This window comes from Curcuma longa, chromosome 4 (genome assembly GCF_044706935.1).
Source record: "Curcuma longa cultivar G26 ecotype Majalengka, Jawa Barat chromosome 4, ITB_CL_G26_1.1, whole genome shotgun sequence".
Taxonomy (NCBI): domain Eukaryota; kingdom Viridiplantae; phylum Streptophyta; class Magnoliopsida; order Zingiberales; family Zingiberaceae; genus Curcuma; species Curcuma longa.
Genome location: NC_133864.1, coordinates 9675804 through 9689643, shown reverse-complemented (window position 1 = coordinate 9689643; position 13840 = coordinate 9675804). Strand labels below are relative to the sequence as shown.

At 35.7% G+C, this 13840-nt stretch overlaps 3 protein-coding genes across 7 annotated transcripts; all 3 read left to right on the top strand.

The window, feature by feature from the left end:
* Positions 1-1678: 1678 nt before the first annotated feature.
* On the top strand, positions 1679-5667 carry LOC141828441 (pentatricopeptide repeat-containing protein At3g26782, mitochondrial). Of its 4 annotated transcripts, XR_012601766.1 has the most exons (4): positions 1679-2581; positions 3212-4546; positions 5350-5414; positions 5494-5667. XR_012601766.1 is itself a non-coding variant. In XM_074715871.1 (3 exons), exons 1-2 carry the CDS (start codon positions 1679-1681, stop codon positions 4253-4255), a joined length of 1947 nt encoding a protein of 648 aa, XP_074571972.1. In that variant the 3' UTR covers positions 4256-4278; positions 4365-4821. The 4 variants fall into 4 exon arrangements, 2 of the variants coding, with proteins under 2 accessions (XP_074571972.1, XP_074571971.1); XR_012601765.1 differs by having other exon boundaries at positions 5350-5667; XM_074715871.1 differs by lacking the exons at positions 5350-5414; positions 5494-5667 and having other exon boundaries at positions 3212-4278; positions 4365-4821.
* A 1064-nt stretch (positions 5668-6731) lies between these two features.
* Positions 6732-8566, top strand: LOC141827052 (non-specific lipid transfer protein GPI-anchored 1-like). The gene is made up of 3 exons (XM_074714333.1): positions 6732-7071; positions 8259-8318; positions 8391-8566. The coding sequence occupies exons 1-3, from the start codon at positions 6732-6734 to the stop codon at positions 8507-8509; spliced, it is 519 nt and encodes a 172-aa protein (XP_074570434.1). The 3' UTR covers positions 8510-8566.
* Positions 8567-9990: 1424 nt separating this feature from the next.
* LOC141828440 (uncharacterized protein At4g29660) lies at positions 9991-11840 on the top strand. Of its 2 annotated transcripts, XM_074715869.1 has the most exons (4): positions 10014-10048; positions 10142-10380; positions 10642-10824; positions 11410-11840. In XM_074715869.1, exons 3-4 carry the CDS (start codon positions 10642-10644, stop codon positions 11518-11520), a joined length of 294 nt encoding a protein of 97 aa, XP_074571970.1. In that variant the 5' UTR covers positions 10014-10048; positions 10142-10380; the 3' UTR covers positions 11521-11840. The 2 variants fall into 2 exon arrangements, with proteins under 2 accessions (XP_074571969.1, XP_074571970.1); XM_074715868.1 differs by lacking the exon at positions 10142-10380 and having other exon boundaries at positions 9991-10048.
* The last annotated feature ends 2000 nt before the right edge of the window (positions 11841-13840 follow it).

Here is a 13840-nt window from a genome sequence, read left to right as displayed (position 1 = left end):
GGAAGTGCGGTCGCGCCCCTCGTGAGGAAGAGGCGCAGTCGCGTCGCTCCAAGCCGAGGCGACGAACGAAGCTTTCTCTTCGAGTCTATATAAGACCATGGTTGCAGTGTTTTCTGTACAGTGCAGAAACTTGAAGCAAGCGGTCTCCTCTCTTCTTCGTTGTCTTTCTGTTTCTGCGCTTCTCTTTGTTTTCGAGCGTCCTGAGGCTTTGTTTCTCGGCGATCTGAGGTTGTCTCCGAGGGCTGTGTTCGTTTTTGAGTGCACATACGAACATAGCGAGTGGTTGTCGGATCTTGGGAGGGTTTTGCCGGAAAGCCTTTGCACCGTAGGGCGGCAATTAATTCTCTAAGGGCAGTCGGCACGCCGGCGCTTCAACCGGATAACTATTCCTAACTCTGATCTCTTTTATTTATCTGTCTATTGCATACTGCTGCTTCGGTGCATACTATTATTGCTACTGTTTTTTTCAACAGAATGTATCTAAACCAAAATAGTTTAGTTTAATTTTAATTCTTCCCACTAAAATAATAAATCTAATCATGTTCACCCCTATTCTAAAATCTATTTGTGTCATTAATTGTTGACCAATCTAACATATAAAGAGCCCCTAATCATTGCTTATGCACAATTTGAGATCTAACATATATATAAAGAGCCCCTGCCCTATTCAAAAAAGTTGTTGCTCGAATATATATAAATTTATTTTACATTAAAAAAATAAAATTAATGAATTATATTTATTAATTTAACAAATTATTTTATTAAAATAATTATTTTATTAAAATAAAATTAATGAATTATATTTATTAATTTAATAAATTATTTTATTAAAATAATTATTTTAATAAATTATTTTTTTAATATATATATAAATTTATTTTAAATTTAAAAAAATAAAACTAATGAATTATATTTATTAATTTAATAAATTATTTTATTAAAAATATATAAATTTATTTTAAATTTAAAAATTAATAAATAAATTATATTTAATTTTTATATATTATCAATTTATTATCATAATTAATATTATTAATTTAATTTAATTTATTTTAAAAATAAATGAATTAAAGATAATATAGTAAATATTAAACTAGCTATATTTTATTTCTTTTAAATAAATAAGTTGAATCAAATAATATTAGATTATATAATTATCTAATAATCACTTAATTAAGGTTATTCATGATAACTTGAAACAAATATACCCTAAAGATTTTTTATTATAACTATTTTTTTCAACCAAATTTTCTTTTGATTGGAACTAGGTTTTTGGTGGGATCTAAAGCTGTCCACACTAAGCCTACGTAAGCTTTCCTCCTATGTAGCATTTGAATTTTATTTAACAAATTTTCTATTTAGATATATATATTCTCATTGTACGCAAAGCATGGCCCATGAGATTTTGATTTAGAACAAAATAATACAAAAAATGCAAATATATTAATATTAAAAAATAGAAAATTTTTAAACAAATTTAAAAAATAAAGAAATTGAAAAAAGAATGATTGGGATAGCAATTATTTTGAAAATTCTTTTTAAATATTTATAAATTTACTTATCCAATTGGAATGGCAATGACATCAAGGTTTTTTTTTAAAAAAAATTATTTTATAAATATTTTCCCCTTTTAATTTGTTTTGGTAAAAGGAGGAAAAAACGAAAGGAAAGAAATGGAATGAGGACGGGCTCGCTTCCCCCACGCTTCCTCTCCAAAGCCTTCTCCTCGTCTTCCGCCGCCGCCCTCGCCGCCCACTTTGGCCGCCTTATCGACACTTCTTCCCTTGCCTCATGGAACTCCATCATCGCCGACCTCGCCCGTGCCGGAGACTCCATCCACGCCCTCCGTGCCTTCGCATCTCTCCGCCGCCTGCACCTCCGTCCCGACTGCTCCTCCTTCGCCCCGGCCCTCAAGTCCGCTGCTGCGCTCGCTTCCCTGGAATCAGGCCGGCAGCTTCACCTCCTTTCCCTTCGGTTCGGCCTCCTCCCGGACCTCTTCGTCGCCTCCTCTCTCGTCGACATGTACGCTAAGTGCCGGGAGCTCGCCGATGCTCGCCGAGCATTCGACGAGTCCCGACACCGAAACGCCGTTATTTGGACCGCTATGGTAACTGGCTACGTTTGTAACAATGCCCCGAGAGATGCGGTCTTCTTGTTCAAGGATTTTCTCTCTGATGAAGGTGCTGTAGGCGTCGACTCTGTGGCGGCGGTGGCGGTGCTCTCCGCATGTTCGAGGGTTGCCAGTATGAAGGCTTCGGCATCTGTTCATGCGCTCGTTGTGAAGGTCGGGCTGGATATGGATGTGGGAGTGGGAAACACTTTGACGGATGCTTATGCTAAAGGAGGCGACTGGAGTTTGGCGCGGAAGGTATTTGATGGAATGATCGAGAAGGATGTTGTGTCGTGGAACTCGATGATTGCATTGTCTGCTCAGAATGGGCTCTCGGGAGAGGCATTAGAGCTATATGCTAAGATGTCAAGTGATGGAGGCAAACGACACAACGCAATCACGCTCTCTGCGGTGCTGCTTGCGTGCGCTCACGCAGGGACATTGCAGTTTGGAAAGTGCATCCATAATCAGGCGAGCTTGATGACTTTAATACCCATCTGAGATACAAGACTTTCTGTAATTGCTGTTAACAAAGTTTTATTTGGCATTATGGTGAAGTTCAGGTTCATTCTAATCATTTCACATAAAACAATTGACAAAATAGAAGATTAAGAAGATATACTATACTGATTGGATAACCTATAAAACGAAATTACAATACACTTTGACTTGAAATTCATAAAACATATATTTTGGTGTACCTTAGATGAGTAGTACCTGATGATTCTAAGAAGAGTCTCTAGTTATTATCTTTAACAAGATTACAACATTATCGTGCAAATTCTTTAGCGAACTTGTTTCCCTTACAAGTTCTAACCTTGCTAAGTAAACCATTGTAAGATAGTTTGGTACTGGCTCAAATAGGATTTTTCAATATCTTTCTTTAGAGAGGGCCTCATGATTAGTTTCTTTTGCTTTTCCCCCTCAATTTCTGATTAGATGTCTGAAATATTGAGGTTATATCATTCTTGTGAAGACTATTGTTTTAGTGCTTTAAACTTCAAAGATGTTACTGTCCTAGATAAGATAGATGTAGCCTTGTGGTTTGTAATACTTGGATATCTGATATGATTCTTTCTGTTATACTATGGCTTCTTTCAGGTGGTCAGGTTGGGATTGGAAGAAAATGTATATGTGGGCACATCGGTAGTTGACATGTATTGTAAATGTGGAAGAGTTGGAACTGCAAACAAGGCCTTTGAACGCATAAAGGAAAAGAACATCTTATCATGGTCTGCCATGATTGCAGGTTATGGGATGCATGGGCTTGGCCGAGAAGCTTTAGAGGTTTTTCATGATATGAGGAGATCAGGAGAGAAGCCTAATTACATAACTTTTGTTTCTGTCTTGGCAGCTTGTAGCCATTCAGGGTTAGTGGATGAGGGTAGATATTGGTTAAATGCAATGAAAAAAGATTTCAATATTGATCCTGGTGTGGAGCACTATGGATGCATGGTAGACCTTCTTGGACGTGCCGGTTGTCTTAATGAAGCTTATAAACTGGTCAATGAAATGAAAGTTGAACCTGATTCTGTAGTGTGGGGTGCCCTTCTCAGTGCTTGTCGGATCCATAAAAATATTCAGCTAGGAGAGATTTCTGCTAGAAAATTGTTTAAACTGGATCCAAAAAATTGTGGTTACTATGTTTTGCTCGCTAATATGTATGCAGATGCTGGAAAGTGGGGTGATGTGGAGAGGATGAGAGTTCTGATAAAGAACAAAGGATTGGTGAAGCCACCAGGGCACAGTTCTGTAGATCTTAGGGGAAAGGTTCATGTATTCCTAGTTGGGGACAGAAGGCACCCACAGCATAAAGAAATATATGCCTATTTGGAGGAGTTAAGAATTAGGATGCAGGAAGCTGGCTATGTCCCAGATACAGGGTCGGTTCATCATGATGTGGATGAGGAAGAGAAAGAAACTGTACTACGTGTTCACAGTGAGAAACTGGCTGTTGCTTTTGCAATTATGAACACAGCACCTGGAACGATTGTCAACATCATCAAGAATCTTCGAGTTTGTGGTGACTGTCATACTGCAATCAAATTGTTGGCCAAACTTGTAGATCGTGAGATTGTCATCAGAGACTCACACAGATTTCATCATTTCAAGGATGGGTCCTGTTCTTGTGGGGATTATTGGTAAAATTATTCAAACAGACAAATGCTGTATGTACTTCAACTGGTTGTATTTTAACTTCTTTTGCTGGATATGGAATTTTGAAGTCTGCTTGTTCTAAAACAAACTATGACAGATGAGGATCCATCTATGAAGTTGGCTGAACTAGTCGCATTCCTAGCAATGTTATGGGTTGCCAAATGTCTTTCTGATTATGAAAGCTGTGTTGGTGAATTATATTTTGGGGTTTGCTGCCTAGAAGCTGCCTATGATTCCCAGCATGATAGACAAACAAGTTCTTCACTATCCTTCTCACAGGTTCTTTTAATGCTTCTCTTCTTAGGGGAGGAGGAACTCATTTTTGTATAATTTAAGCGGATATGTGATTTCTTGATTTGTTCAAGTTCTATAGGCATAGTATGAAAGTATGATTGATAGTTCATATACCTGACTTCAATTCTTAAACAGATGACTACAACTGTTCCTTGCCAATTGATTCTGTGCTTCACTGATTATAATGAATTGATTATGGCAATTTCTAGCCTTTTCTGTTCATGAGCATAGACATTGTTATGTGATTGGTAGGTTTCTTTAGTTTGTGATGACTAGAAATAGTGATATGAATCCTTAATACACAGGTAATTTCCAAGATGAAGCTTTGAATAAAGCTATCTAAACATTAGTCTCTTTTCTAGAATCTAGATAACATATCAGATCCTCTTCCTTTTGTTTTTTGTTTGTCTAACAGATTGCCCTTACTTTCGGTTTCCTTCATAATAATAACCTACTATCAATCATTCATCCAGGCCCATCAGCAGTCGCCAAGGTTACAATAAATAATTTAGTTTCTTATACCTTTATTACTGCGTCTATATTCATGTGCAGGACAAGGACAACAGTAGTCTTAAAGCCAATTTTCTTCATCTTGTTGAGAGAACTGCCTGAAATAGGCCAATTTTCTTCTATAGCTCCTTTGTGTTTCAAGAAAAATAGTGATGGCAGTACTTTTATTTAAATATTTTTTCAGTATGCATTAAATATAGTTTCTTGCTACCTATTACAACTTACACGCAACAAGGAGTGTATATTCTCATTAGTGACTAACCTGATGACCCTGGTAGGAAACAACAAAACAGTAGGCCATGGGCCATGTTGCTTCTAGAGCTGGAATATCTGGCATCATCTGGTAACAAGTGGAGGAAAGGATTAAATACTTGTGGATTTAGATGGGACTGTTGTTCCTTGACGGAGTTCCCCATTTGCAGGTGCTGTATTTGTAATGAAGTAATAAAGATAGCAAATCCAAGGAGAATGAAGAAAAGGATGACTGAAATAAGTAAGTTACTGTTGTCTATATTTATAAGAATCCATGTTTAAAGTTTGTTATTAGTAGATTATTATGTACTCTCCTGTTGAGTCCTTGTGAAGTACTAATATTCTCCTGCAACATATTTGCAAACAAAGTTTATAAACCATGAGCTATTAACTTTGGATTTATTGCCTTGTACTCATAAGATCGATATACAGTTTGCTTCATACTAACACTTTTTGCCCCTAGTTTTAGCTGTGGGTGATTTGAGTGACTTATTTGGCTGAGATTAACACTTTTTGGTGTGGTGACTTGATCGTAGATTGGTTGTTGTTGTTGGTCTAGTCACATGGAGGTTGATTTTAGTCTACTGGTGCGCTAAGTTGATTAGGGAGTTGACTTAGGTTGGTTTGTTCGTGAACATAATATTTTATTCGAAGTAGAGTTGATCGAGTAGTCAATTAACATAATCAAATCGATTGGATAGTTGATTGAATCCCTGATAGATCTAAGAAACAAGTTCGTTAATTGAGTAAAGAAAGATTGTAGTGTTGGATGACTTGTGAAATAAAGTGGGTCTATCGATTGAAATTAGAATTTGTAGGTTGAAGGATTCGTAATCAAGTAAAATAGTTATATGAAATTAAGGTGAGTTGATTGAGAGATTATGGTAAGGTAGAAGGTCGATGCCGTTGCGGAAACAATCAACTGGAAATGGTTGAATCGACCGGAGTGTTGTAGAACAAAAAGTAAAGCTTATTTGAAGACAACTTAGAACAAATTTGATTGCTCAAATTCAAATTTGATTGGTTTTTAAAACGAATCCTATAAACGGCGTACGCAATCAACTATATCTTAGTCGATGTCGGCCATAGTGTTATTTATTGAAATTGACTAATGTAATATATCATTTAATGAATTCGAGTCAGATTTGAGTCGACCATGTTTCAATTTTATCAATTTAATTAATTTATACATTTAACATTCCAAAGTTACTAATGGCTTCAGCGTTTTCGATGTACGTAGGAGGCCTTTAATGGCCACTGCCTGTCCATCCTTCTCCGATTCAAACCTTCCCACCTACTCACCATCAAATTAAAGCCGCATTCAAACTAACTTCACCATATATCCGCCTCCATTCCGACGTCGATCGGCATCATCTTAATCAGCCAACCACACCGGCGGCCGGAAACGATGAGCAACTGCAGAAGCATGAATCTTCTTCTCCTGTGCACGGTGGTGGTGGTGATGGTGGTGGCTGCGGATGATTCTATGCAGCAGCAGTGCGCGCAGGCGAGCAGTAGCCTCTTCCCCTGCATCGATTACGGCGACGGCAGCAGCAAACGGCCGTCCAGCGACTGCTGCACCACGGTGGGCGACATCCGCAGCTCACGGCCAGTCTGCCTCTGTTTCGTCATACAACAGACGCGCAACGCCTCCTCCGGCTTCCGCACCCTCGGCCTCCGGGTCGACCGCCTCCTCATGCTCCCCGCTGCCTGCAGCCTCGTCAACGCCAGCGTTAGCAATTGCCCAGGTAATAACTGCTTCTTCAATTGACTATTACAACAACAATAAGTTTTATCCCATTAGATTAGGTTAATTATATGAATGCTTTAATTATCATTAGATTCTATTATCTATTATATCATCATTTATTATTACTAATTAAATCTTTTTTATTTTTTTTCATTTGATATATATGTTATTTATCATAATTTCATATCAATTTATTATTGATTGTATACATATATATCTTGTATTATCTTAATGTGTCTTTATGAGTTTTTCTTCTAGATGTTAACATCGATTTTTCTTTAACATTTTCATTTTCTATCTTCTCCATATCATTATATGTTCACACATCCAACTTAATATCCGCATCTTTATAATTTTTATTCTTCTCATGTATTCTAGTTATAGTTTAATATTGAAATTTGTATAACATATATAGCAAGTTTAAATACCGTTTTATAATTTTTTTTTCAATTTTACCGATCATAAAAAATATATGATATTTTCCTAATCTATATAAGACACATCTCTCTCAATTCTTCTCATCTTTTTATGAAAATGATTCTAAATACTTAAAATTCTCAATAACTCATCATTTTCTATCTTAACAATTTCTCATATTACTAAACTTAAATTCTATATATTCTATCTTTACTCTACTAAGATCTAAAATATTTTACTTCTACTATTTCTTTGCTAAGATTCAAATTTAATATTTACTCCTTCACGTCTTTTATCCATTAAAATAATATTATTTGTAAATAATATCATACGGTACCATATTTTGGATATGTTCAGTGAATTCATTGAATTGACTATTCTTAAAAAAATAATTTTTTAATTATTAATTAAGGACCTTCCGTTTATGTTGAAACCCCTTTTTAATTTTTTTAATCAAAAGAACCCCATTTTAGTCTTTCTTATAAAATTACATAGGTACTCTCAAATGTATTGTTGGATCTATTTTGACTTTTTGATAGGTTAATTTTAAATTTGTATTATTAAACAAATAGAATTTGTCCAATCAAATTTTAAATTTAAAATCTATTGTTATCAAATACTATATTTGAGATTAATTGTATAATTTTATAGGAGCCGATTTAAAAAAATATCATGGTTCCAATAAAAAAACGTTTCTTTAATTTTTGCCGTTAATTCTTTCCTCACAGCTTATTATTATTATTATTAATATTATTATTATCCTCGCAGCCCTTCTGAACTTACCTCGAAGCTCGCCGGACTATTCGATATTCACAAACATTACGCAAGGTTTGACCTGGACACTGCTCTCGCATGATGCTTTCAATTGTCTGTGACGTCCTACGTTAATGTTTGGTGCAGTGACCAACAATAGCTCATCGGATGTGTCGCCCTCCAAAGCATTCATGCGTCAGATCAGCCCACGGCTCACTTTTGCAGTAGCTTTAATCCTAGCTACCTTCTTCTCTTGTTTATCTTAGCCATGACTCGACACGACACGATGACATGACACCTCAATCACTATTCATTTTGAAAAACAGAGGAAAAGAGTGTCTGCATCATGTGTCTCTTTCTGTATTTTAATTTTCAGATTCAGTCTGAATTAGGAAGAATAAAAATAAAGATTTTTTTAATTATCAAAATAATATCTCATCCCGTTTAAGCATACTTTTTTCTGTGAAAATATTTCTAATTAAGTTGAATTATTTAACTAATGTATTCGGAGATAATTCGTTCGGGAAGCCACCTCCTCTTCTCTCTTGTGCCATCTAGATGTCTCCGTGGGATCGGACCGGCCACCACTTTATCATTTTTTTTTGGTACCATCTAGATGTCCCTCTTGGGTCCCGCCTGATTAACGCTCGAATATAGAAGTTCCCTCTAACGGAGATTCTCTTTAGAGTTGCAGGTCCTCTTTGATCTCAATTTTTGACAACTACAATCATTGTACTATGTTGCTAGAATCGTCCATGGTTTGACAGTCGAAGTCGAGGGTGGCATCTAACCAACGACTCGACCATTCCAAATGTATGGTTCAATTGTTGTCCGCATTGGTGCCCGACCTCTCGTCGCCTGGTCAGTCGGTTCTCGAGTCTTTACTCGTGTGATGAACTATGTAACGTGTACGTGGCTAGTGCATCAGGCCACAAGAACATTCCTTTCCGTTGGCTATATAAGGTCTAATAATAATAGGTGAATATATATATATGATTTTCTTCTCGTGTACAGAGGTCATTTTTCTCTTTTGAGCTACTTGTTGTCTTCTTCTTTCTCGTGCACCCATGAACCTCTAACTTTTCACTTCGCACTAACTTGACTGTCAAAGTAGTTTGTCAACCATGCAATGTCCGCTGACACATGTTGACTCGCAAAACTTCAGGAGTTCGAGTGGTAAAATTGCCATAGAGTATATTGTGATTCTATCCAATGACATACAGAAGATATAGATAATATCAATTGGATCTCACATCTAAAAGATGAATTTCAATTGAAAAAAGTCATTTTTCTAATGACAGAATAGATTAAATGAGTTAAGTTCAATCTATAAAAAAATATATATATATATATATATATATAATATAAAAATTTTAAATTTAATTACGAATTAGATGGGTTAAACCTATGAACTTATTAAAATTTTAATTTTAATTTTAAATTTTAGAAAAAAAAATTCGCAGACCAACCAAATCCATGCGGGCTTACTTGTATGAGTCACAGACTTAGACATATCAATCTACCTGAGTCCATGTTTAAATAAATTTATAAAATATCAATTTAACTCACTTAAATTATTTTGACATATAGATCAATCCAAATTCAAAAACAACTCTACGCACCTCTCAGGTCAGATTGCATATTGGAGGGTTTAGTGGGCCCTCTGTGTCAGTCAAACGAAGCCCATCAAGGCCCATTTAGTCTAATTACTTACTCTCCCCTTCCTTCGTTCCTTCTCTCCGAGGGTTTTGTATCTCGCTCGTCACCCGCCTTCCATCTCTCTGAATTCGAGGAGATCGGCAAGGGTAAGCTACATCGGCACTCTATAACCTTTCTTTGTTGAGTTGCTCGTCCTTTTCTTCGTTTGTTTTTCCGTTTGATGTTCACGAGTTGGACAGGCGAGGGTAAACTAGATCACTACTCTCTCGTCTTTCTTTCTGGATTGGATACACCTTTTTCCTGGTTGGTTTGCCGTCGGACGACCTCGATTTGTTTGTTAAATGCTGCAATTGAACCTTATCTTTAAGGCTGAGTGTTCAAGGTCGATCGCCTATAGTGCCAGTGCTGAAGCCTTATCCTTGCTCCATGATCGCCTATTGAAAGTTTAGTCTTGTTTACCATTCGTACACAATAAAAGGTCAACAAATTATTTGTTACAAAATGGGCCTTTAGATATCTGATCGCTGCCATTTCTATTGGCATAGATTGCGATTGTGATCATTAATAAATGAATCTTGGCCTATTTCAGGCAATTTTCTCATCAGATGAATGTTTACTATTTCAATTCAAATTTAAAGTAGTTTATGCAATTGATTACAAATTTATAGGCTTTTTTAAAGATGAGAAGATAATATTAAAATCTTGTTCATATATATATTTACCTTATTTTTGGTTGTAGATGGCCAGCAAGTTATGGAGAATGTATGCTGACCGACAGTTCTACAAATGGGAAAAGACTGTTCTGTGGGACATGATCGAGCCTTATCGTCCTCCAAAGTCCTTCACGCCTTTAATCCTAGTCTATGTTGCTGCCTTCTACACTGGGGTTATTGGTTCTGCCATAACCGAGCAGCTTTATAAGGTAGAGGCCATGGCTTATTTATCTAGAAGAGATATGTTTGGCATTCCTTTTACTTATTCTAGGTTTTATAGTCTGCATTGTATTTTTATGACTACTAATTTAGTAACCCTTGTTATCATGTTTGACCCTTCTGTCATGCTGAATTATCGTGCTATTATTTGGTATAAATATGGTTTTGACTCTATAACCTGAATTGCAAAACTTTGCACGGTGACAATTGACACATAACAGCTTGTCACAACTGGTTTACGAATCAGCCTGCGGTATAATTTTTGGATAAATATTTGATATTCAAATTCCCTCCAACCTAAGATCATCAACTAAGGGTCTCTGATACCTTAATTTTGCAAAACTTGGTATTACGTTGCAAGTCCGCTAAATGTTGCTATTTTTACCCATGCAAGTTGATTTTCAAACCACATATCGGTTGAAATCTCAGATTTTTGCATAATTAAAGTGTGAGAGATCCTTTAGTTACCCTATCAGAAGAAACTAAACTCTTAATGCTTAACCGTATCGTAAGAAACTCTTAATGCTTAACCATAACAGAAGAAACACTTAATGCTGATCTGGTAACTTGAGCAGGAGAAGTATTGGGAGGAACATCCGGGTGAAGCTGTGCCTCTCATGAGGCCCAAGTTCTACTGGGGACCTTGGAGGGTTTACCGTGGTCAAGAACTTCCTCCAAATATGTAAACTCCGATGGAATGTTACTATACTATGTTCTTGGTTCATCTTCATCGATTCCCAAAGATTACATGGTCCAAGCTAATCACAGATCTAGATCAGTGAGATATTGCTCGCTCATTATATGTACGTATGCACTGGTTCATTTCTAGTATGTTTTAGCTCCTGAAGAATGTATATCTTCTTAGTCTGTGCTCACATCCAAACTATAAATGATTTGCATAATCTACTTACAACCGATACCCGGGGATTTGATTCAAACTGGGATTAGTTTCTGTTTTTACTACAATCGTTATATGACAAGTGAATGTTTTTTTATATCCCCATAATTATGCCCTCAAGGGTTAAGGTCTTAATTTATTTGGTAATAATTCATACTCCTTCGGATGATTTATTTTTCATATATTCATCTGGTATCTATTCTTTTGATCCCTCCCCAATGATGTCAGTGCGTCAGTGCTGACCCAAATAAGCACGTTTCTCACTTTCTACATTCCTTCTGGTCCGAGACTAAGGCGACATCTATCTCACTCTAGTGGGATCATTTCTCTCGGGATCATGTTGACTTACCTTGTTAGGTCAGCATGAATTTTGATCCTTGTTTGACTCTGGACTTTTATCCTAAAAGGAACTACGTTACCCATGACACCTGCATCAAGTAGGTCAATTAAGTTGAAGACTAGATAGATATTTGACAAATAAAAGTCCAAATAAGTTCAATAAAATCGAGGACTAGATACTTGAAGGATCAAAATCCCAGCAAGAACCAAATTTATGATAAGATGATGAAGTGAGGCAAGGTTATTGGCATTGAAAAACTAGTAGCAAGATTTCTTAGCATATAGTCTCACAGGTGGATCCTCTTTCAAGACATGTAATTTTTATGAAGATGCATAATTGATCAATTAATGAAAATCTTATAAGAGATTCATTGATTTGACATCAATAGTTTGCAACGGGCGGACGACTTACGAACCAGTATTTATTAGTAGATTGATGACATACTTTAGTTACCTGAGTTACTGTTACAATGCCCAAAACTAATGTAAATAACTTAGAAGTCAACTGGAGGCATGCATTACCTAACTCCTCGAGGGTTGAAAAGCAGATTGAATGTTGAAAGGTTTGTCTATAAATAGTCCAAAGGAGAAACAGCAAGACTACTTAAAGTGCTCAATATATTATCGTATTCTTTATCTCAGTTTTGTTGTGCTTTATTTCTCTCATTGTTCTACTTGTACCTAATTCTTAATCTGGTATAAAGAGTGTAAGAGGTTTCTTCATCGCCTCTGGGATACAATTGAGTTGATTATTACAGGACAGATTTGTTGAAGTTTGTAAAAATTGAATCTCGACGAAGTGAGATAATATCCTACCTCATAGTGATTAGTTGTAATTTTTTGCAAATTTCATCTTTACTGAAGTAAGAGGTTTCTACATCATTAAAAAAAAAGTTGTCTGAGCAAAAAGATAAGGGAATTGTGTGATGTAACTCATCGACGAGTCGTACGCATTGTTTGTTTTGCCTTTTTTTTTTTTTTAAAATATTTTTGTATTTACATTGTATACTAATTGTAATTGTATAATTGGCTAAGCAAACGATGATAGACTATCCATCCTCTCTCCTCTCTAACCCCATCGACGATCCAATAATTGAGTCGATTGGAAGTGGTTAGAGTCGATTGTTTACGGAGTCAATTGGGTATGAAACGATCATTGTAGACATAGTTCCGACATAAATGGCTGAATCAATTAATTAGAAGGTTTGAGTCAACTAATAGTCTACAATGAGCTAAGCCACTTCAAACAAGATTGATTCAATTCACTTCTCTACTACTTTATATACCCACAAGCTTGATGAAGTTTATTTGAGTTGTGTATGAACTTGACAAGTATACATACATAGAGCTTAAAAATCTTATGACTCGACAAGTTTGAGCGTTAATGATGATTCTAAAGTGACACACTTAGTAGCTTGGAGATCGATTGGAGATATGAGGTGATTCTTTCAACATTGGATAGATATAGCTAAGAAAAATAGATAATTAATGAGAAATTTAATTAAAATCAACTAATAGTTAACTTATTCAATTAAGTTGGGAGGGGAATATTAAAAAATTAATAGTTAATGCTACAAGTGTAAGCGTTGTAGGAATTATTTGCAATGAAACATAACATTGAAATGGTTTTACAATTATTATTAAGATATTTTAAAATTTTAAAATTTTTATAAAATTAATTTAGAAGAGATTGAATTAAATTAAATTTAAATCAATACTGATCTATATTATTAAATTTAATTGTAAATTGTTGAGATTAGATATTTAAC

Bases quoted from the DNA above. Each gene is read 5' to 3' on its own strand.
- LOC141828440 (XM_074715868.1), top strand. From the start codon at position 10,642: ATGGCCAGCAAGTTATGGAGAATGTATGCTGACCGACAGTTCTACAAA. The intron at 10,825-11,409 runs GTAGAGGCCATG...TAACTTGAGCAG, and splicing joins TAACCGAGCAGCTTTATAAG to GAGAAGTATTGGGAGGAACA.
- LOC141828441 (XM_074715871.1), top strand. From the start codon at position 1,679: ATGAGGACGGGCTCGCTTCCCCCACGCTTCCTCTCCAAAGCCTTCTCC. The intron at 2,582-3,211 runs GCGAGCTTGATG...GGCTTCTTTCAG, and splicing joins GAAAGTGCATCCATAATCAG to GTGGTCAGGTTGGGATTGGA.
- LOC141827052 (XM_074714333.1), top strand. From the start codon at position 6,732: ATGAGCAACTGCAGAAGCATGAATCTTCTTCTCCTGTGCACGGTGGTG. The intron at 7,072-8,258 runs GTAATAACTGCT...TTATCCTCGCAG, and splicing joins CAGCGTTAGCAATTGCCCAG to CCCTTCTGAACTTACCTCGA. The intron at 8,319-8,390 runs GTTTGACCTGGA...TGTTTGGTGCAG, and splicing joins ATTCACAAACATTACGCAAG to TGACCAACAATAGCTCATCG.